Source organism: Equus przewalskii, chromosome 12 (assembly GCF_037783145.1).
Source record: "Equus przewalskii isolate Varuska chromosome 12, EquPr2, whole genome shotgun sequence".
Taxonomy (NCBI): Eukaryota; Metazoa; Chordata; class Mammalia; order Perissodactyla; family Equidae; genus Equus; species Equus przewalskii.
In genome coordinates, this window is record NC_091842.1 from 30,735,470 (window position 1) to 30,758,690 (window position 23,221).

A 23,221-nucleotide genomic window follows, 5' to 3' on the forward strand; every position below is an offset into this window, starting at 1 on the left:
AAGATGCAGGCGACTTGGAATGCATTTTTTATAGTTGAATGAGACTTGAAGCCTTTCTCATGATGGGGGAGGATGCTAATGAGAGACTTAGAATGCTTTAAAAAAATACATAGAAAATTGTGAATTATCAAGAAAAATAGTAGATGAATTGAATGTCCAATTCCTACGTACCTATTTTATACTTTATTAAAATGCTTTTGTAAAAGTTCTCAAGATAAAATACGAGAGGTTGGAAAGTAGATTGAAATAATGCCGTGGGATCTGGCCTTTCCTTCGTCGCCTGTCGTGGGGGCTGTGGCGTGTGTGGCAACCAGGTAGACTATTTCAGCTGAAAGTCTGCTTTACTAGATCTAGAGCATGGAGCGTCGATTCTACCGAAACTGACAAAAGCACACCTGTGAAAGTGGAACAATTGTATTTATTAAAAACTACCTCGTGTATTTTTAAAAGAGTTTAATCTGTAAGATATCTGTCAGTTGATTTTTTTAAATCTGTAATTCATTAAAATTCGGAAGATTTTGGCAATGACTTAGCTTTCTTTGAATTTAAAAACGGAAAAGTTAGCCACCATCTCCAATAAAATTCAGCATTTCCGTTTAAAAGTTCCTGTATGCAGAAGTCTCGAATTTGGCACTGAAAGCCTGCTTTCACCTCACACTTTAAAGCAGTATATCATCTCAAGATTTTATTTTAAATAACATGAAAGCTCAGTTTAATATCACCTTACACTTAGTGTGACATTTGATGTTTTGGAATGCTTTCATGTTTCATAATAGCAGTAATATTTGAATACTAAATTTAAAATTATTTGTAATATAAATTTTATATTTATATTTTTAAGTAGTTAGTGTTCGTTTGATTAACCATAATTAAAAATAGTTGGAGCCGGCCCTGTAGCCAAGTGGTTAAGTTCACACACTCTGCTTCAGCGGCCTAGGGTTCACTGGTTTGGATCCTGGTCGTGGACATGGCACCGCTCATCAGGCCACGCTAAGGTGGCGTCCCACATAGCACAACCAGAGGCACTCACAACTGGAGTATACAACTATGTACTAGCTTTGGGGAGACTAAGAAGAAAGAAAGAAGGAAGAAAAAAGAAGATTGACAGCAGATGTTAGCTCAGATGCCAATCTTTAAAATAGTAATAATCATCATCATCTGTGTTTCTAATAATGTTACATATTTTTTTGTCTTCATGTAATAGTATAATTTTTTTAAATGATGCTAACAATTGAAATTTCCCTCAACACCCTTAGATGATAGGGAAGTGAAATACTATTTTTTCCATATCTGTTAACCAAACACGAAACAAATTTCCTGTTTCAGTTACCCAGATCATGTGCAGTTAGGATTATTTGTAGTAGTTTTAGCTGAAATAAAGTATGTAATGTTAAATCCTGTATTTTAATTGCCAGACTGTAGAAGTCCTTGACGTTTTTCTGGCAGTTCTTTTTTGACACTTTATGTTTTATAAAAATTCTGCGGTATACTAGAGGCCAGGAGAAGCCGTCGGGTTCTTGTGTTTATTTGGGGGAGGCGGGTGTAAGGATGAAGAACCTGGCCCAGTGCCACGTCTGTCATGGTGCTGATAGGTGCCTCCATGTTTAAGTGCTGTCTACAGATTTGAGGTGCTTCCTTTTGTCCACTCAAAGATCTCTGATTCAAAGATTTCATTTCATTCAACTGCCAAAGCCAAATGTTTGTCATATGGGAACATTTAGATCCTCCCTTTTGTCCCTCTTTTTCCCGAATACAAAAGAACTAAAATCTGCTCTGTGTTTTCAAGTTTCCATTCCCCAAGTAGAACTAATTATAGACTCTGAGTGATGGCTAAATGGATGTTTATTGTACCATTCCTTAAACTTTTCTGTATATTTGAAGTTTTCATAATAAAATGTTGAGGAAACAATAGAACTGTGGCTTCTAGAAACCTTGTATACATTTCCAACAGAGTAGGGCAGTTCGAGTGGTTCTGGATGGTCTGCAGGTTCCAGGCTCCTGTGAGTTCACAAACAGCTGTCTAGCTGATGGCTTACCTGCCCACTGGGGAAGCTGCTAGAACACTTTCCTCCTTACCCTTCCAGCCATCAGGACCATGCTGTGCAACCTACTTGTTCATTCTGCTTCTGCCCTCCTTCTCCTCTACCTTCTCTCTCTCTCCTTCTTTCCTGATGCTTTTCAAAGCTTTGGACCACTGCCTCCGAAGACTCAGATCACATCACTAAATGCATGGACTTTCCCCTTTTGCCCACATAGGACAGGGAGGGAACAGAGAATCCACTGGCATTTAAATGTCTGCCATGTGCCAGGCACTGTAACATGTGCTCTTTTGTCTTGTTTTCTTATTTAATCCTCACAACAACCTATTTTATAATTGAGGAAACTGAGACTCAGAGAAGTAAAGGAACTTGTCCAGAGTCACCAAACCAATAATTGATGGAACCCAGGTTCAAGCCCTCATGTCTCTCATCCCAAACCCCATTCGTGCTCTTTCCCCGCTGCCTGCTCCCTCCTCATAGATCCACATGTGATCCTTCCTTGCCACCAGAAATGCCTTCCAAGATGCCTTCCATGCTACTGGAATTCTTGGGAATTCTTTGCCTTGGAGACTCTTGTAGAAATGAAAAGGTAAAGTTGGGGACTGTTGTTTATTCATATTAGTGTCCCAGCACCTAACAAATGATGCCTTGTGGTCATTCAGAAAAGGGTTTAAATAAATGAATGCACGAGAGAGCCAGTAACACACTAGGAACACATCTTCCTACCCAGTTTCTTATTGGAGAAGGCCGTGCAGACTGCCTTTTTTCTTTTGAACAGTGTAAAGTCATGCTAGGAATACTTTCAATTGCTTCATTAAAGGTAAGGCAGAAAGAAATGATGTTCTTTTCATAATTGCACCAGTATCCACCTTATTTTGTTGCCTTGCCTGCTGTTTAGACTGGAAGAACCATGGGAAGGTGGAAGTAGATCGACTGTGGATGCCTTGGAACATCCCAGGTCTGAAGACCATTCATGCATGCCTTACCACATTTTTAAAGGGAAAACATTTTAAAAGAGAATCAGTCTCATGCGGTGCTGCAGAAATCAATATTCAGACCACCATTTTCTGAGTATTACATCAGTTACCATCTATTTGATAGAATTGGGGAATTCTTGGGAGTGACCATGAGGTACATTAGTTCATCATCTTAGGTTAGTAATTCTAAGTTTTTTTTTTGTTTTTTTTTTTAAGATTTTATTTTTTCCTTTTTCTCCCCAAAGCCCCCCGGTACATAGTTGTGTATTCTTCGTTGTGGGTTCCTCTAGTTGTGGCATGTGGGACGCTGCCTCAGCGTGGTCTGACGAGCAGTGCCATGTCCGCGCCCAGGATTCGAACCGACGAAACACTGGGCCGCCTGCAGCAGAGCGCGCGAACTTAACCACTCGGCCACGGGGCCAGCCCCAGTAATTCTAAGTTCTTAGAAGGGATTAGTTTCTAGTTTGCTGTAGCCATGAATGACCCCCAGAAGGATCTTCTCGAACCAAACTAAGATGCAAGAAGTGTGTGATTTCTTGGTGTCAGAACCTCTGGTAGGTGGTCCTCTGTTAGGGAGCTAAAATAACATTCTCCATGTCACGAGCAGCCCCTCAGGGAGAACCTTGTTTTCTTTTCCTGGTAAAGCCATCACACCCTGTTCATTCCTCAAATCAAATGGTTAGTGCTAATGATGTCATCTCATTTGGAATTTGGCTAAATATATGATGTGAATGTCCATTTAGGATGGCTAAATTGGTGAATATAATGAAACTGTTAAAGTTTAGAGTAGCATTCTCCACGTGGTTGATAGCTTTCTTTTTATCCTCTTCTTTCATCTCCAGTTTCTCTCTCGCTCGCTAGCTCAGATCATTTGGCTACAGTGGGTATTAGATAAAGGTGAGTGCCCAAGCAGAGAGGAAAAGTTGGATCCTTCCAGAGTATGAAAGCCCTTCCTGCCTCCTTCCTTCATCATCACTTGTAAAACAGTATTTACTTCCAAATTTGAGCCTGCCCATTGACATTATGGAGTGTTTTCCTTCTCAAGTTGAAGTTAATCAATTTATAAGAAAAACAGAAACAACCAAAAATGACGATTTCCCAAGAGATGGAATATCTTCAAAAATATAGATGATTAAGGTACTATTGCTATAAATGTTGTTTAGGTAACTGGCTTTGTTTTTTGTTTTTTGTTTTTTTTAATTTTACGTTTATTTGAGCAAAAATTGATTGGAATCAGGCTGTGCCAAACTGGAAGTGGTTAGAAGCACTCTGCCAATGGGAGCTAGGGAATGAATTTTTTCTTATGTGTCGTTTTTACTTGCAAATGCTAATAACTGTGAAATACAGTCATACCACACTGATTCGGATGAATGGAAGTGAAGACCGAAGACTCGTCTAGATTGTAGGACATTGTTGAAGAAATGCAGGTATATTGTTTTGAAGAATGAGTGGCATCTATAACTGTGAGAGCAAGTGTTACTTGGTAAAGCCGTATACTTGTGGAGCTGGAAGGGACTTGAAGGTGATCTAGTCCCCCCTCTGTGACATGACAAGGGAGAACTGGAAGGTCAGAGAGGCTGTGTCTCGTTCAGAGTCCCAAAGGCGATGAGTAACAGAGCTGAGTATACCAGACCAGTAATGATTCACTGTTGGTGTAGTAGTTTTTCATGCGTTAGGTGGATCTTTGTCAAGTCCTTGACATTTTTTCTTTTAAAATATTTTCAATGAAATACATGAGCATTGTTTTTAAAGACCAAATAACGCAAAAAAGTTTATAGTAAACAGAAGTCCCCATCACCCCCATCCTGTTCCTCAGCGGCAACAACTTTCAACTTTCTTTGATATTTTCCTTATTTTTCCAAATCATGTACTTATTACCACTTCTTGACTTGCAGATGTGGTCAGCCTGTGCCGTCATTTTTATGGTCGTGTGCTATGTGCAAAGCAAGGACTGCCTGTAGTTTTTAAAGTTTTCCTCTGCTCCCTACATTGTCTCTGTTTCCTCAGAGTTTTTTTCTGACTGTATATTGGTCTATTTGGGTTTTTGTCTCTCATGTTGAAGACTTTCTCCAAATATTTGGCTATTTTGGGCCAAACGTTACTATTTAAGAATGAACTAAAAAGGGATTGAGAAGCTCTGGGTGTGGAGGCAGATCTTATTGATGGTTTTTCTCTGTAGAGTGATAAAGTGAGAAGCTGCCTGTGTAATTATATATCTTTTCTCTGAAGCTTATGCTTTTCCTTGTGGCTTATGATTTTTGTGATCTGCGTGAGAAATGTTTGCCTAAACTAGGGTCACAAAGATTTTCTCATTTTTTTCCTATAAATTTCATAGATTTTTCTTTTATGTTTAGGTATATGATCTATTTCGAGTTGATTTTTATATATGGTGTGAGGCATGAGTACAAGTTCTTTTTTTTAAAAAAAGACTATCCTTTCTCTACTGAATTACCTTGACTCCTTTGTCAAAAGCCAGTTGGCCGTGTATATATGTGAGTCTATTTCCGGACTCTCTTCTATTCCATTGATCTCTCTTCTTTCACCAGTAGCACACTGTCTTGATTACTATAGCTCTATAGTGAGTCTTGAAAACAGGTAGCATGTCCTTCAACCTTGTTCTTCTTTTTAAAAAAATATTTGTTCTAAGTCCTTGACTTTTCCACAGAGAGTTTAGAGTGAGTTTGTTGATTTCTGCAAAAAGCCTACAAGGACTTTGATTGAGATTGTGTTGAATCTACAAATGATGTGGGGGAGAATGAACATCTTAACTATATTGAGTCTTCCAACCCATGAACATGGTGTATCTTTCACTAATTCAAGTTTTCTTTGATTTTTCTATCAGTGTATTATAGTTTTCAGCATGCAGATTTTGCATATGCTTTATTAGAGTTGTCCCTAAGTATTTTGTTTTTTGATGCTATTGTAAGTCATATTTTTGAAGTTCAACTTGCAGTTCATTGCTAATCTAAAGAAATACAGTTGATTTGTGTGTTTTGACCTTGTATCCTTGGACCTTACTTAAGTTCACTTATTAGTTCTAATAACTTTTTGTAGGCTGTGTGGTGTTTTCTGTTTACGTGGTCATATCTGTAAATAAAGGCATTTGTATGTCTCCCCCTCCAGGGGAGTGTATGCATTTTATTTCTTTCTCTTGCCTGTTGCGCTGGTGAGGGCCTCTAGTACAGTGTTGAGTAGAAGTAGTGAGAGCCAACATCTTTGTCTTGTTGCTGATCCTAGGGAAAAACTACTCAGCTTATGTATGATATTAGCTGTAAGGATTCAGTTTTCTTAGAGATCGATTTTCTGATTTGCAACTTGGGGAAGATAAGCCTGACTGCTGGTGTGATCGGCAGAAGGAAGCCAGAGGCCTCACTTCTCAGCATTCGGGGGATGCTACTTCCCCCGTTAGTCAGTTCTTGTTGCCCCACCCATTCCCACTCTCTACTGCTGGACCAGGTGCCAGAGACTAAAGCTCCTCTCCGGTTCTCTCTGGCTGGGGGAATGCTGGTGCCCTGGCTTCCCGGGGATGGGAGTGGAGATCCTAGGACAGCTTTCTCCCTGCTGACATGGCCCCCGTCCTTATCACCTGCTTGTTTCAGGAATTTGGTGCCTGTGGTTTGCCAAGATTTTGCAGGGCTCTGTTGGGTGAATCAGCCTTTTATACCACACTTGGATTTCTGTCTCCTCCTCTACGCATGGTTCTTTGGCACTCTTCTCCCAGCTTGTCACCTCCAAAGAGAGTGCCTCCAAAGTGAGCTGACATCCCACCCTCTGGTGCTGCGTCTCCTCTCCTCTCTGCCTCGTAGAGATTTCTCTCTCTGCAGATAAATGTGTTCAATCGGTTATGTCTAACTTCCTAGGAATGTTTTAAAAGCAGTTCATTTTCTGAAATAGTTGGGCTTTTGGTATAGGAGGGGGAGTTGGTTTTTTTCCTCCTATAACTTTGATTACATTACTGGTTTCATTAGCAAACCCTTTCATCAGAGTCAAAGGTGAATTTTAGTGCAAAAGTAAATTTCATCCCAGCTTCTGAAAATTTCAGATCTTCTCAATTCAGCTCCAATTAATTGTATGTTGTCTGTAAATTCTTAATTTAGGAATTCGTGTTAGAGTAATTTTTTTCATGTTTGTCAATTCATCTTTTCTATTGAATTAAAGTGAGTTAGCAGTAGGGGATTGTTTAAAATATTCAAACCAGGTTCTTGTAAAAAGTATTTCTAATTGAATGCCATTGATTCTTTATAACCCAGAACCATTTTCTCTCTCATTTAGGCCAATTTATATAATTACGGATAAAATTTATATCTGGGACTGAGCACATGCTCACACAACACATTCGTATATTCTCTCTCCCCCCATCTCTCTCTTACTTTTTCTGTCTCTGTAACACACACATACACACACACACCTCACTCCTTTTCCACAAGAGATGTCCATTATTACTGGCTAGCTATCATACAGACATACCTTATTTAATGTTAATTTTAGCAGTTTAGCAGCAATCTTCAAGGGTTGGCCTTCTGAATTGAGCATAGGCTGTGCTGCATCCTCCCCTCATCCACCCAGATCGTGCCCGAAAACAGAAATAGTCACGCTCCTGGAATTTGAATTCAGTATGAAAGTTTGTGAAAACAATAAAAATGCATTTTCTAGCTCCCACTTCCCCAGATTTTTCCAGTTTGCTGTGCTGTGTGAGGTATTTTGTACAGTGGGACATTCCTCTTTCCCTTAGTTACATCTATAGGGAATGGGTTTTTATCCAGACAGACTGGGGAAGTGGACTTAAACCATGTTAATATTATATGCAGTGCAGGATGAAATAAGCAGTTTGGGTTTGTCACTTGCCTTATTGCTTTGGGGGGAAGCATTCCCGTATTTCATCCGTTCAACAAACTTGACTCGGCGGACTTACTCTCTGCAGGCCGTGTGCCAGGGGCGAGAATGTCATGGTCCAGAGGAGGCGGGATCCTTCCCTGTGGAGCTTACGTTCTAGAGGCAGAGAGAGAATAAACAAAGAAACAAGGAGGAAGCACAGGCGGGGTTGAGTAGGAGGGAGACGAAACAAGGTAGAAGGATGAGTCCTGCAGGGTGAGGGGCTCCTCAGGGGTCAGGGACGCCTTCTCGAGGGGTCTCTTTTCATCTGAGACCTGCACCCTAAGAACCGGCCCTGGGAAGGTGTGGGTGAGGAGGGGGTTTTGAGCAGTTCAGAGAGCACTGGGCTTGGGGCCCAGTCTCAGATCTCCCTGACCAGCTACACAAACTGAGGGAAGCCACTTAGGCGGAGGATGAGGGGTCTTGTCTGTGAAACGGGAATGAAAACACGTGTTCAGCTTCAGATGGTCATATACAAGTATCCGATGAGAGAATTTTGTAAGCTGGGCAGCCCTTTACACTGAAAGGTGGCTGTTTTATCCAGCAGCACGAACCTCCCAGCCCACGAAAGGACTTAGTCTGTCTCTGTAAGACTTACTCTAAAGCCATAGGAATAAAGACAGTGTGGTGCTGGCGTAAGGAAAGACAAATAGATAATGAAACAGAACAGAGTCCAGAAATACAAGCACACATTTGTGGTCAGTGGATTTCCAGTACTGTTTCCAGGCAGGAATTCCTTCCTGGCATTTCTAGGGGCATTTGTATGTTACTCCAGATCCTGAGAAAAATCAGTTGAGAGATCAGGATAAAAGAAGAAATCTGTGGGAATCAAAGTCTAACCATCAACATAGACACTCCTAGTTCAAAAGAATCCACTGACATGAAGTCCAAAGCAAGAGTGGAATCAATGTCAGAAGTTCAGGTCAGCATTTCTGAAACCAGGACAGGAGCATGTTGGAGAGAAGGGGCCACGATCGGATCAGTCATTCCTGCTTGTCATTGTTGCCGTGTTAGAAGTGTGTGTTCATGGCACTGTCTGCTGCTAACAGTGAGTCATTCTTATAAATAAAAATATATTAATGAATTTATACACATTAGTACACTTTATAAAAATCCTGTGAATCTTGGGGCTGGCCTGGTGGCGTAGTGGTTAAGTTTGCGTGCTCCATTTCAGTAGCCCAGGGTTCGCAGTTTCAGGTCCCAGGCACAGACCTAGCACCGCTCATCAAGCGACGCTATGGAGGCATCCCACACAAAATAGAGGAAGATTGGCACAGATATTAGCGCAGGGCCAGTCTTCCTCACAAAACAAACAAACAAAAAAACCAAACAAACGAAAAAGAAACTGAAATGCATAAGTGAAAATTATTATTTTTTTAAATCCTGTGACTCTGGTTCCAAGAAAGAATAAGTTTTGGAAGCAGTCCTTAAAATTGGCACTTGGAAACATGTTTCTATGTAGTAGTGTTGTCAGCCTTGCTAGCATATCCAAATGTTACGTTATCTTAATAGAATCCAGTAGTGTTTCAGTGTTTGAATATTTGCTTTAGGCTACTGTTCTTTGTAAATACATTTACAGAAGAAACACAGATGTAAATATCACTGTGGAATACTCCACTGTGACATCAGCTGATCTAAAATCTGAATTAGGACAAGCAATATCAATTTTTACAGCAAAACCAAAATCGAGGCAAGCAGACAAAATATTTTCATCCCCAGAATAGGAAATGAGCTTCCGTGAGGCAGTATGTAGTCTAACTCTCACCTTGTGTTGGCTTTAGACGCACTCAAGACAATTTGACCAACGTCAGCACAACTTGAAAGAAACTCTTCTGCACCTGGAATGTCGGTCACAAGACAAATACTAGCGATTAATGTGTGTGTGTTTTAAAATCTCATTTAAGAATAACTTTTAAATATTAAGTATTTGTGACATCTTTCAATTTATAAGTGAATTTATTGGGCATCCATTCGACACTAATGTTTTATTCTTTTAATGTTTTCTATTACCTATGTCTATATCAATTAGAGATTATTTTTACGTTACTGAAATATGTAATTTTGTAATAGTGTATTGGTTCATAATAACTCATGTATTTATTACTATACCTTACTTTACTGACCTAACCCTTGAAATTTTTAATATAACCCTATCACAGAAAAGTGATTTCTGTTTATGATTATGATAACTCATTATTACTTAAAAAACATAATAAAGTACTATAAAAAATACAGAATAATTTATGATTTGGGAATTCCAATTTCTTGTTCTTAAATCCTGAAGATTAGTAACTGTTGGAAAGTTGGAAAATTAAAAATTTCTGGCAAAGGTCCTGGTTATCCAGTAGGCAAAGGTTAGTTTTGTCAACAAATAATGCCAAAGCAGTTGGATAACAGAAAATGAACAGCAAAAGAAAATGCCCTTCTACTCTTACATCACACCATATACGTAATGAACTTAAAATAACTCATAGCCCTATATGTAAGAATTAAAACTATAACACTTCTAGAGGAAAAGATTAGAAAAAATCCTAGTCACCTTGTGCTGTGAACTGAATTGTGCTCACTCCCTCCCCAATTCGTATGTTGAAGCCCTAATCCCCAATGTGATGGTATTAGGAGACAGGGCCTTTGGGAGGTTATTAGAGTTAGATGAGGTCATGAGGGTAGGGTCCTCATGATGAGATTAGTGCTCTTATAAGAAAAGGAAGACAGAGAGAGAGAGCTCTCTTCTACCATCTACAAAACATCGCAGAAAGAAGGTAAAGAAGACTTAAAGATATCCCATGTTCATGGATTCAAAGACTTAATGTTGCTAAGATGTCAGTACCAACTAAAGTGATCTACAGATTCAATGCAATTCCTCTGAAAATTCCAATGACAATTTTTGCAGAAATAGAAAAATCCATCCTAAAATTCATATGGAATCTCAAGGGAACTCAAATAGCCAAAACAATCTTGAAAAAGAACCAAGTGGAGGACTAACACTTTCTAATTTCAAAACTTACTACAAAGCTAAAGCTACAGAAAACAAAATAGTGTGGTATTGGCATAAGGACAGACATGTGGACCAATGGGACATAAGAGAGAGCCCAGAAATGAACCTTCACTTACATAGTCAGATGATTTTCAACAAGGGTGCCAAGACCATTCAATGGGAAAACGATGGTCTGTGTAATAAATTGGGTAAACTGGATATCTACGTGCAAAAGAATGAAGTTGGACACTTATCTTCGTATTATGGAATATGTATAAAAATTAACTCAAACTGGGTCAAAAATGTAAATGTAAGAGCTAAAATTATAAAACTCTTAGAAGACAACATAGGGTAAGAGCTTCACGCATTGCATTTGGCAGTGATTTTTTTTTTTTTTTTTGTATATGACACCAAAGGCACAGGCAACCAAAGAAAAAAATAGACAAATTGGACTTCATGAAAATTAAAGACTTTTTTTTAATCAAAAGATACTATCAACAGAGTGAAAAGGCACACAGAATGGGAGAAAATATTTTAGAATCATATATCTCATTAGGGGTTAATATCTAGAATATCTAGAGAACGCCTAAAACTCAACAACAGCAAAAAACAAACTAATTCAAAAATGGGCGGAGAACTTGCTTAGACGTTTCTCCAAAGAAGATACACGAATGGCCAATAGCACATGGAAAGATCACTAATCATTAGGGAAATGCAAGTCAAACTCACAATGAGATACCACCTCACACCCATTAGGATGGCTACCATCAAAAAAAACAACAACAAGACAAAAACAGAAAATAACAGGTGTTGGTCAGGATATGGAGAAATTGGAATCTTGTGCTCTGTTGGTAGAAATGGAAAATGGTATAGTTATTATAGAAAGCGGGATGATGGTTCTTCAAAAAACTAAAAATAGATTAACAATATGATCCAACCATTGCACTTCTTAGTATATACCCAAAAGAATTAAAAGCAAGGTCTTGAAGAGATATTTGTATACCCATATCTGTAGCAGCATTATTCATAGTAGCTAAAGAAACACCCCAAGCGTCCATTGACAGATGCATACATAAGCAAAATATGAAATATATATACAGTGGAGTATCATTCAGCCTTAAAAAGGAAGGAAATTCTGACACATACTACAACGTGGATGAACCTTGCTTGACATTATGCTAAGTGAAATAAGCCAGTCACAAAAGAACAAATTCTGTATGATTCCACTTATATGAGACCCCTGAAGTAGTCAAAATCAGAGACAGAAAGTAGAACGGTGGTTGCCAGGGGTTGGGAGGGAGAGGGGCGTGGGGAGTTATTGTTTAATGGATATGGAGTTTCAGTTCTGCAAGATGAAAGAATTCTGGAGATGGATGGTGGTGATGGTTGCACAACAATGTAAATGTACTTCATACCACCGAACTGTACGCTTAAAAATGGTTACGATGGTAAGTTTTATGTTATGTGTATTTTACCACAATAAAAAACATGAAAACTCAGAAACGTCTTTACACAGATGTTCATATTTACAATAGCAAAAAATTGGAAGCAGCCCAAATGTCCAACAACTGGTAAGTGAATAAATGAATTGTGGTATAGCCATACTATGAACTAGGTACTACTCAGTAATAAAAGGAATGAAACACCAGTACTTCCAGCTTTGTGGCTGGTTCTCAGAGTATTATGCTAAGTGAAAGAGCCAAACACGAAAGAGTAGATAACGTACTGTATGATTTCATTCGTATGAACTTCTAGAAAAGGCAAAACTGTAGGGACCACAGCAGATCAGTGGCCACAGGAAGGGGATTGAGTACAAAATGGCACAAAGAATCTTTTTGGAGAAAAGGAACTGTTCTATATCTTGATTGCTGTAGTGCTTACATGGTTCTATGCAATTCCCAAATTAGCTAAACTGAACACTTAAAATGAGTGAATTTTATTGCATGTAAATAATATCCTAATTTAAAATAAAGAGGGGGAAAATCTTATGGGACAGCCAGATTTTTGTGGTTTTTACAGCAAAAGGTATTTGTAGGAGCTTATAAATATGACCTAATAAGCAAACATTTTTTCTACTAAAAAGAGGAAGTTATTGGAGACACCCACCCACGCAGAATTCGATTTGTAGTTGCTGCATTGTTAATAATATCTTAACTTACAGCAAAATTCGAAGTTTGACATAATAGCCATTATAAGTAGGATGGCTTATTGTTTGCATCTCCCATATAAATGCTAATCAAGGTTTAATGTTCAATTTTGTCATAACTAAGTTGCGTCTCTAATATTTTATTTTTTAATTAATCACCGCTTCTTCAGTGGATTTAAGTGTGCGCTTCACATTCATACTTTGTGCATTATAATTCTGCACGCAGAATGAGCTCAGACCCATGGGAGGTTCTGTGGCCTGATTTTCATTTTGACCTTTGACCTTTAAAATCAACCTGTAAAGGACTATCTTACCAACATGCATATGCTGAGAGTATGTATACATACCTACACACACACGCAACTGTGCCTTGAAAGTGTATAAATAATCACAAATGTAAAGGCAATACTTCTGTGTCTGGTTTTCAATGTATAGTAAAAACTAGTTTTGATCCAAAACTGCTTTCGTTAAGCTTTATGGGATATAATCACAGCTTTTAGTTTTACTAGAGAACGATGGTTGAGAGAATTTTGTGCCGATGTGGATATTTCATACATCCACATATTTAGGCATGTGAAATATATTAATTTCACACATATCTGAGGGCTGTCTCAGGCAGGGCATCCGATAAACCACAGCCCTTCCTAGGAAGCAAAGGGTTCTTATTTGAGAGCAGAAACTACAGATTAGGACCTAAGAAATATGTTGTAAATTAATTGGGAAAATGTTTTGAAAGTGCTTTGTAAACTTAAAACTTACATACGAACAAGAACCTTCCAGAGGCAAGGTTCTAGCATAGTCCCTGAGGCACAGTAGACTCTCAAATGTTTGTGGAGAGGAGCATTGCAGATTCATGGGCCTAGTTGGTCAAAAATACCACAATAACTTACGGTTAGGATAAAAATAATGTCTTCCAGCAAATGCCTATAAAAACATCAGTTGCAATTAATGCTACAATTAATCACTCAATCCCTATGTTTATAGAATATCCACCTAATGTTAAAGTATGAGTTTTGACAAAAGCATACTCCTGTAAAGATACAGAGCGTTAACATCCCCCACAGAAAGTTCCCTCAGGTTCTCCCCATCCATCCCTGCCTGCCCGCTGCCCACCTCCACCATTCTGAATTCTTTTCTCCATAGTTTAGCAGACGTTTCTGGAATTTCATATAAATGGAATTGTGAAATACCCACTCTTTTATGTGAAGGCTTTATTCACTTAGAATGTTTTTGAGATTCCTCCATGTTGTTGTGTATATCAGTAGTTCCTTATTGTTACATGCCGAATTGTTTTTATTTTTTTAAAGATTGGCACCTGAGTTAACGTCTGTTGCCAATCTTCTTTTTTTCTTCTTCTTCTTCTTCTCCCCAAAGCTCCCCCATACGTAGTTGTATATTCTAGTTGTAGGTCCCTTTGGTTGTGCTATGTGGGACGCCGCCTCATCGTGGCCTGATGAGTGATGCCATGTCCGTGCCCAGGATTCAAACCGGCAAAACCCTGGGCCGCTGAAGCAGAGCATGCAAACTTAACCACCGGGCCCTGGTGGTTAACCAATGGAAAACACTGAATTGGTTTTCATTGTATACATATACCACAGTTTGTCCTCTGTGCTGCTTTGCTGGACACCTGCACTGTTTCCACTTTTTGTTTATTATAAATAATAAGGGTGAATGACTTAAGGGCCCCCGAGACAGACAAGCAGAGTGTTACGGGCAGCATGGAAGCAAGGGAACATTGAACGTAGGAACTGGGGAACATTCTTAGAGGCTGGTGGTATTTGAGCAGGAAGAGATGGCCAGTAGGGCCTTGGCACACACTGCAACAGTGAAATGGAAACTGTGGGCTGGATAGGGGCTGATCAGCCCACTAATGGGACAGTGGATATGTCTGGAAGAGTGCATGTAATGGAATTCATTAAGGTCAACGCATGTTGTCTTTGCAGCTTAGCCACCTTGTGGAAGATAAGGCTAGAAAAGCAGATTGCGACCCAGATGACAGAGGATCCTGAGTGCTATGCCAAGCAGTTTAAATTTAGCTTTGTAGTGGAGAGCCATAGAAATTTTTGAGCTGGGAATATCTTGATCAAATTTCTGCTTTGGAAGAAGTTCGGCAACTTTGGAAGCAATGGATTTGAAGGGGAAGGGAGTCTGGAAAGAGGCGGAGAGGGAGAGACTGACCAATTAGGATTCTGTTTTAATAGTCTAGGGGCAAGAGGAGCAGGGCCCACGGCAGCAGTGAGTGAGGAAAGAGCTGGCATGGCAGCAGAAAGGAGTGAAATGGGTAGGCCTGGAGGTGGAGGTGGCCTGAGGGAGGCGCTCGTTATGTTGGTGGAATGTTACTGGATAATGAAGTGTGCTTCAGAAGGAGCCAGGGCTCAGGCATTGAAAAATGCAGAGGGGCAGATGCTGGCTCTGAGGGCGGGAGCCCGGGCGGCTGCAGAGGGATTCAGTTGTATCAAATGGGACATTTTGTTAATGGTCAGGGCAGCTTCCCCCTTGTGTTAATAGGTTGATAATGTATTTATTAGTCGGGTATAAGCACACACACACTTCAGTCCTGGATTGTGTCACAGCAGGCATCAGAATGTGTTCCTCAATGAAATGCACTTTTCCTTATTTATTACACATCAAGCTTGTCAGGTATCTCCAATAATTCTTTTTTTTTTTTTTGCTTTTAATTTGGAAATAATTTCAAACTTGAGAAAAAGTCACACAGATATTACAGAGAACACTGATATACCCTATCCAGATACATCTGTGGTTAACATCTTGCTCCATTTGGTTTTTGCTTTCTGTGCACATGCTCTCTTTTCCTCCTTCTCTCTCTTTTCCTCTCCCTCCCTATCTGTAAACACGTACTCTGTGTGTCGAGTTTTCTCTCCCTCTCTGTCCGCCCCCCCATATACATTTTTTTTTTCTGAACCATCTGAAGGGAGTTAGATACATCATGGTCCTTTATCCCTAAATGCTCTAAATAAGGGCACTCTCTTTCATGCCTGTAGTGTGGTTACCAACCTCAGTAGCTCAACATTGATATAATACTTCAGTCTACTCTTCCTATCCCAGCTTTGTTATTTGATCCAATGTGGTCTTTATTGCTTTTTCCCCTCCAATATCAGATCCAGTCTATGACCCAGCATAAGATCCAGTCTATGGATAAGGTGTTGCACCTAGTTTTCATGTCTCTTTAGTCTTTTTTATGACAATGACATCTTTGAAGAACACCAGCTCCCCTCCCTACTTTTTGTCAATGAAATGTTTTTCATCTGGGTTTGTCTGATGTTTCTTTGTGATTACATTCAGGTTATACAGTCCTGACCAGAATACCACATAAGATGTTGTGTTCTCGGGATGTCAGTCTGTGAAGAGACACTTTAAGACCATGCAAATATCCTGCTCTTCTCAAAATACCTCCCCAGATTTAGCATCTCTTGATGATTTTTGCCTCAGCCTTTCTTTATGTGATGGTCGCAAGAGGATGATTTGCCAACTCCATCTCTTTCTGCCTTTACCATTTCATAGTCAGCATTCATCTGTGATTCAGAGCTCGCCCTTCTCCTCTGTGTTATATATTGGTGTAGACTCATGGGTTCCTATTTTTTCAATGGTTTAGACTTTATTATTGCCCCTTAATTATTTTGGTGCTCCACTACGTGGCCAGTGGGCGTCCTTTCTCACTGGCTCCTGCGTCCCTGTGCATGCGCCATCATTTCTTGAGCAGTTTCCTACTTTGTGGTATTGCAACATGGTCCAGGCTCGTTTTGAACCTCCTTTACCAGCCCTGAAATCAGCCACTTCTTCAAGGAGGCTTGGTTTTTTGACTGGGCTATGGTATTAGAAACTAAGATCTGGACACTAGATGTGCTCATTGCTGCTGGGATTTCTTTGCTTCCAGGTCCTTTCAGTGGACAGAGCTGGGAAATATGTGTACGGATGTACACACATTCATAACCATACGTATATGCACACACATGTATGTATACACATATGCACATAGTTATTTTAGAAGTCACAAGCCCAACCCCGTATGTTCAATTCCATTTCATCCCCACAGGGTTCTTCCTTGCCTTGCCCGATTTCTTTATCTGTCTGTCTTCCAGCCACATCAGCAGATTTACTCATTTGCTCAGTACTGTAATGCATCGAAGTATTTGCAGCATTGCTTCCCTCGTTCCGCTGCAGAAGCCCGCCTGCTGAAGAGTTCAGGGTGTGTGCCGTTTTCCCCGCACCCCGTGCGGTTGGGAAGACCGGACTCGGAAATGCCTCGTCTGCACTTTGCTTTTCTTCGCTTTTTTCACTGGAAATTATTCCACATCAGTTCTTTGAGCTCTCCATTCTTTCTTGTAACTGCTTAGTACTTCTCTGATTGTGTGTGCCAATGTTCTTAGACATTTAGGCGCTTTGCAATATCTTTTTTTTTTAATTTTATTTTTCCTTTTTCTCCCCAAAGCCCCCCAATACATAGTTGTATATTTTTTAGTTGTGGGTCCTTCTAGTTGTGGCATGTGGGACGCCGCCTCAGCGTGGCTTGATGAGCGGTGCTATGTGTGCGCCCAGGATCCGAACTGGCGAAACCCTGGGCCGCCAAAGCAGAGCGCGCAAACTTAACCACTCGGCCATGGGGCCGGCCCCTGCAATATCTTGCAATTACAAATAATGCTGCAGTGAAGAACCTTGTGCATAATATTTATGCATTGTTGGAGGCGTGTCTTCTAAATTCCTACAAGTGGGATTCCTAGCTCAAAGAGAAAATGAATGTGTAGTTTTGTTAGACATTGCCACATTCCCCTACATAAGAGTAGCTTGTGGATTTTGCATTCTTATCAGCCATGTATGAGAGCCTCTTTCTCCAGTTCCGTGAATAGAATAGTTTACCAAGCTTTTGGATATTTTTGCTAATCTAGTGGGTGAGAAACAATATTTCAGTGTCATTTTATTTTGCATTATGAATGGAATTGAACATCTTTTCATGTGCTTAAGGTGTGTGGGGGGGTTGTTTGTTCATAGCTTTGCCCATTTTCTTCTAGGAGTTTTGGTCTTTTTTCCTTCAATTTTGAGTGTTATTTGTATATTAAGAACATTAACTCTCTAGTTGTGATATATGTTACAAATATTTTCTCCTGGTTTGTCATTTGTTTTTTGACTTGGCTCATGTTATTTACTGCCGTGCAAAAGATTTTTATTTTTATGAGATCAAATTTATAAATCTTTTATTGCATCCGGATTGTGAGTTATAGTAAGAAAGTTTAAAAGTCCATCTTTGCACCAGTAATTTGAGACATCACACTGGATTTCTGTATGCATTGGGGCTATTTCTGGACTTTGTATTTCTTGAAGTATTTTTAATATCGATGGTTCCAGCTGAGTTTTCATTAAACATTTACGTCTAAGTCAACCGGTTCCAGGATTTGCTGCTCAGAGGAATTTTTAGTCCTCTTCCCCTTTTGTGATATGAGAGTGGGTCATTATTTTCTTATTTATACCCCCTGAGTTTTCCAGATTGTCTGAAACCAGCCAAAGTTTTTTAAAGATATTATCAGTTTTTAACCAGTAAACTTTAGCATGAGTTTTTAATACCCCCCCTTTCTCCACATCTGTTCAGTAAAAGAGATGTTTCAGAAAGCTGCGTGTAATAGATGTGAAAAAGATGACAAATGCAAAGCCAGCCAGCCAGTCTTAAGAGGCCCTGTACTCTAAGCCCCGTTCCGCTTCCTCTGGCTTCTAAGAACCACCAGGGAAGCAGTTTATTCTCCTCCTTCTTTACATGAGTGAACAAGTGTCAAGTACAGAGAAGATGTGAGTGCGGGAGTAACACAGAGGAACTAAAATAATTGGGTAGCCAGAGTTTTTTATATGTAACATTTTAAGTGTTCACTTCCTAGGGAATGCTTAAATTGGAGTACGTTCGAGTTTTCTCTCTCCCTCGCTCCACCCCCTCTCTTTGCTTCAGTGGCCTCCCTTAAGCGGAATGACTTGATTTTTTTATGCTTTTCATAACTTGGGGCCTATAATAAAAAGTCTATTTGTAAGGCCCATTTAGAGGAGGCAGGACTCACACTGGCCATGTGGTCTCTGTTTTTATCAAGTTGTATTTCAGGGAACATATTTTCTTAAGGAAAAATCTGGACATTAATCTGATTTAATTCAACATGTCAGATCCTATAAAGCTTTAAAAATGAAGCCAGGTTTCATTATGAATTTGACAAGTCACCTTTTTGGAGTAGAAGAGAATTAGATGAAGGTGGAGCATGCCCTGTAAGCATATTCAAATGCATGAGCAGTGTGATAGCCGCCAGACTCAAGAACCCTTCTGTTCTCTGTGTATCCATTAGGCAGTCATGAAGCTAACAATGCCATCTTCTGATTTGATGTAATCAAGACCATTATTTGTTATAGCAGCTCCGCTCTTCTCTTCTACTCTTCTGTTACAGGAGCTCTACCAAAATAGAGACCAGGGATTTGCTTTAAAAATTTGTTCTTTGAAGCACTAAGAACGGTTTAGATTTGTGTATATCTATGCACAAGCATAGTGTAGAACTTGGTGCTGAAGAAGCTTGTCATGGGTAAACTTTTAGACTTCGGGTCGTGATAAGGTCTTCAACTTTCATCTACAGGCGGCAGCCGCCCATGTGGTTGACTGCTAGTTAAGTGTTAACGGAATTAAGCGTATTAAAATATTTTTATAGGCTAGTCTTCCTGTTACTCTTAACACCTTTCATGTTGTTCCACTGTTTGCGTTTCAGTCTTACAGCTACCGGCACAGTAGGAAAGAGAACCCTGAGTCCCAGTAGAGCAGAAGCTGGCTTGGAGGCCAGAGTATCGGAGGAGCTTTCTGACGCTGAGCTTGAGCAGACAGATTCCTGTGCAGAATCCCTCTCAGAGGGAAGGAAAAAGGCCAAGAAATTGAAAAGAATGAAGAAAGACCTTTCTCCAGCAGGTTTGTATCAGATCTTACTAAAGTCCCGGCATCGTATACTCTTTAGTGCTCTAGAAACTCGTGTTTGGGGGAGAAATTAGAGCATGGCTTCAGTTGGTGGGAGAGCCCATGTAGTCTCCGTGGTTTTTAGGATCAATTTAATTTAATTTGAGGAATCCCTAAAATGCCCTGACTCTTGATAGAGTAAGGCTTGGTGGGGAACTCCTTGTTAAAGATGGTTATTCCGGGGGCCGTCCTGGTGGCGCAGCAGTTAAGTGCGCACATTCTGCTTTGGCGGACATGGCACCGCTTGTCAAGCCATGCTGTGGTAGGCATCCCACATATAAAGTAGAGGAAGATGGGGTCGGATGTTAGCTCAGGGCCAGTCTTCCTCAGCAAAAAGAGGAGGATTGGCAGCAGTTAGCTCAGGGCTAATCTTCCTCAAAAAAAAAGGAAAAAAAGATAGTCCGCTTTGGTAGTCTTCTCTCTCTCCTCCTTGGTTTAGAGGTTTTGCCGATGTGTTTAAGTGGCCTCAGTCTGTTAAATGTGCACTTATATTTGCACGAAGGCCTGCTCCTACACATGTTATTTTCAGTGGCAGAGTTTTCACTGTTCCCAGCAAACCCCCGACAGCCTGGATTTCTCTTCTAAGCAGAATTACGTAAGGGGCAAAGGAAACAGGAAATGAACGCAGTTTGAGAGCCTACCACGTGCTAGACACGGAGTAGGAGCCTTTTCTCTCCCTAGTTAATTTCATCCTCACGACAGCCCTGAGAGAGGAATTGCCATCCTCTTCTAGCGCTGCAGATGTCTGGGCTCAGGGAGGTGAAGAGACCATGCAGGGCCGTGAAGTTAGTAAGGGGCCAGACCCGAAGGTGAGCCCGGGCCCTGTGAAGCCGAGTGCCGCGGCCCCTCCATCCCCAGACGTGCCGTGGAGGCCCGTGACCTAACGCAGCCCTGCGTGCACAGACCCAGTGCGGTGCGGGCGTTGGGGCGAGGAAGGGGCTCGCTGGCCCGCCCGCCTCTGAGAAGGCCACTCCCCGCTCAGGAGTCTGCGTCACCTGAGCAGGCGGCAGTCACGACGACGGTACCGAGAGCTCTGCTGACTGACACTTGCTAAGGGTTCAGAGGGCACTTCACGCTGGACAGAATGCTTTCATTTAACTCTCTGAGGCGGTCAGCACAGTCCACTCTACACGTAAGAGGACAGAGTCCTAAAGGGTTATGTGACTGCCCGAGGTCACAGAGCCCCTAACTGTGTCCTACAAGAACGCTGGCGCTTTTAGACACAGGTTCCTCTTGTCTGCTCAGGGTGAGAGGGACGCTGACTGGCTGCGAGTATCCTCTCCTTTGTTTCACATCCGGAAGCAGAAGCAACAGTCGAATCAGAGGAAGGTCGCGAAGCACCGGAATCCTGTTCACACCCGGGCTGAGGCTTCATTGTGTTGTACTTAAGCCCTCTTTTTGCACGTGGCCCCATCTGACCGTAGGGAATTTTCTGAATCTTGTTGATATTAATGAAATCAAAGAAGCAGCAAAAATGTTGCATATGCTTCTTATACATTATACCAAAGCTTAACTTGAAGGGAAAACTTAAACTCTCATCTGAAGCCTGGATTGTATAGTTTAGCCGTTTCCCTGAACCTGCACGTCTCCCTTTACTTGCCTCCCTTCCTTTCCCTAACGATGTTTTTAATCTGTAGTGTACTCACTCTTCATCTGTGAGATCTTGTTCCCACGGCCACATTGTACCTGCTCAACCAATGTTAAATATTAAATGTTAGCGTGACTTTTTGAGATCGTTCCGAGCGTGACTGGGCGAGGGAGGGTTCCCTCTCTTTCTTCGTATCTCATTCTTTTTTGAATTTTTCAGCTTATCTGGTACTTCTCAGGGAGAAGATTTTAGGTTTCTTTCCTTCTATCTCAGCATAATCTTAAAGGTGTTAAAATTAAAATACCTAATAATAGACTGCGTTAATAGATTAGCTCCTTTTATAACTTTTGTCGTTTTAAGTAAAAACTTTTTTTGAGTTATTTGGGGTTTTGAATTTATAATACCGTCATTAAAATAGTTTTTTTCCCTCCCATTGACAGTAAAGCTGTCAGTGCCTCAAGATTTGAGCTAAAAACCTGATAGATTTTGTACTTCTTTGTCAGTCCTGCTAAAAACCGAAAGAGAAAGAAACGTCTTGACAACTTGTAGTTGAATCAGAGAATCTGAGAGAATGGAGCTTTCCTCTTGAGCACCATTCACCAAGTGAGACCTTCCAACGGTGCGAGAGTGGAAGCGTAGTGGGTCCTTTTCAGCTGGTTTGTGTAAGCCTTTACTCCTAACAATCTCAGCAGCATGTAGGTCAAGAGATCAGGCGCTGAACCCCTGGAAGCCACCAACTCTGACTGCTCGCTTGCTTTGATAAGGTCCTGTAATGAGTGAGAGCAGAGTTCAGGCCTGGGAAGGGTTTGTGCTAAACTCTCAGAGGTGCAGAGCACTCCAGGAGCTGGGAGGGCCTCGTTTGGGCGTTAGCGGGATCCGTGTTAGTGTTCGGTGCGGTGTGGTTACGTCTGTCCTGCAGAGACAGGTTCTAAGGCAGGTCTGGCTCTCCTGCTGGGGAGAGTACCCTCACAGGTAGTACTCAGGGTTCACTAAGGTGTGTTGGGTGCCCACCGCTGTCAGTGAGGGCATGGAAAACATAAAAGACAGTGTGCCACCTCTAGGGAATTTCGTGTTTTCCAAGGAGGAAGTAGGACCAAGCATACTGTGTCCTCTAGCATTCCTGGGACAATCAGTGCTCGGTAAATTCCACACAAAACACTATCATTTTTCTCAGTTAGACATTTAATATCTAAGATACACTAAGAGTTAAGTGCTAGACCCCTTCCTAGATCACAAAATGACTTAGAGTGCAGAAGACATGACCGCTTAAGTTTGTGTCATGTACCACACATTGTGCCAGGGACGCCCTTTATTGTCTAGTCCTTCTGAAAATGCAGCAATGCAGCGTCCCTCTTATCCTGAGCAGACAAGAGGAAACTGTGTCTAAAAGCACCAGCCTTCCTGTGGGACAGAATTAGGGGCTCTGTGACCTCGGGCAAGTCACATTGTTAGGTCTGCGTCTTCTTACTTGTAAAATGGACTGTGGTGACCACCTCAGAGAGTTAAATGAAAGGATTTCTGTCCGTTATTTCCCGTTTATCAAGAGGAGACCAAGGCTCAAGGAATTACAAACTTGCAAAGTCCAATATGTCTGGTGTTGGGGGTGGCGAGGCGGGCTGTCTGATCCCGAACTCGCACGT

The 23,221-nt window shown here is 41.0% G+C and overlaps 1 protein-coding gene across 13 annotated transcripts in view; it reads left to right on the forward strand.

Annotated features, from left to right (window-relative positions):
• Positions 1-23,221, forward strand: part of PARN (poly(A)-specific ribonuclease) — a 242,621-nt gene that overhangs the window by 119,633 nt on the left and 99,767 nt on the right. For 12 of the 13 annotated variants that reach the window (XR_011524893.1, XR_011524894.1, XM_008520520.2 and 9 more), the window contains one exon: positions 19,755-19,948. Coding sequence is in view for 11 of the 13 variants with exons in the window: in XM_008520520.2 (XP_008518742.1) it covers positions 19,755-19,948 (194 nt within the window). In the remaining 2 variants the exon portion in view is untranslated. Of the gene's footprint in view, positions 1-9,669; positions 10,126-19,754; positions 19,949-23,221 lie in introns of those variants that run through there. The other variant, XM_070568475.1, reaches the window with a different exon arrangement.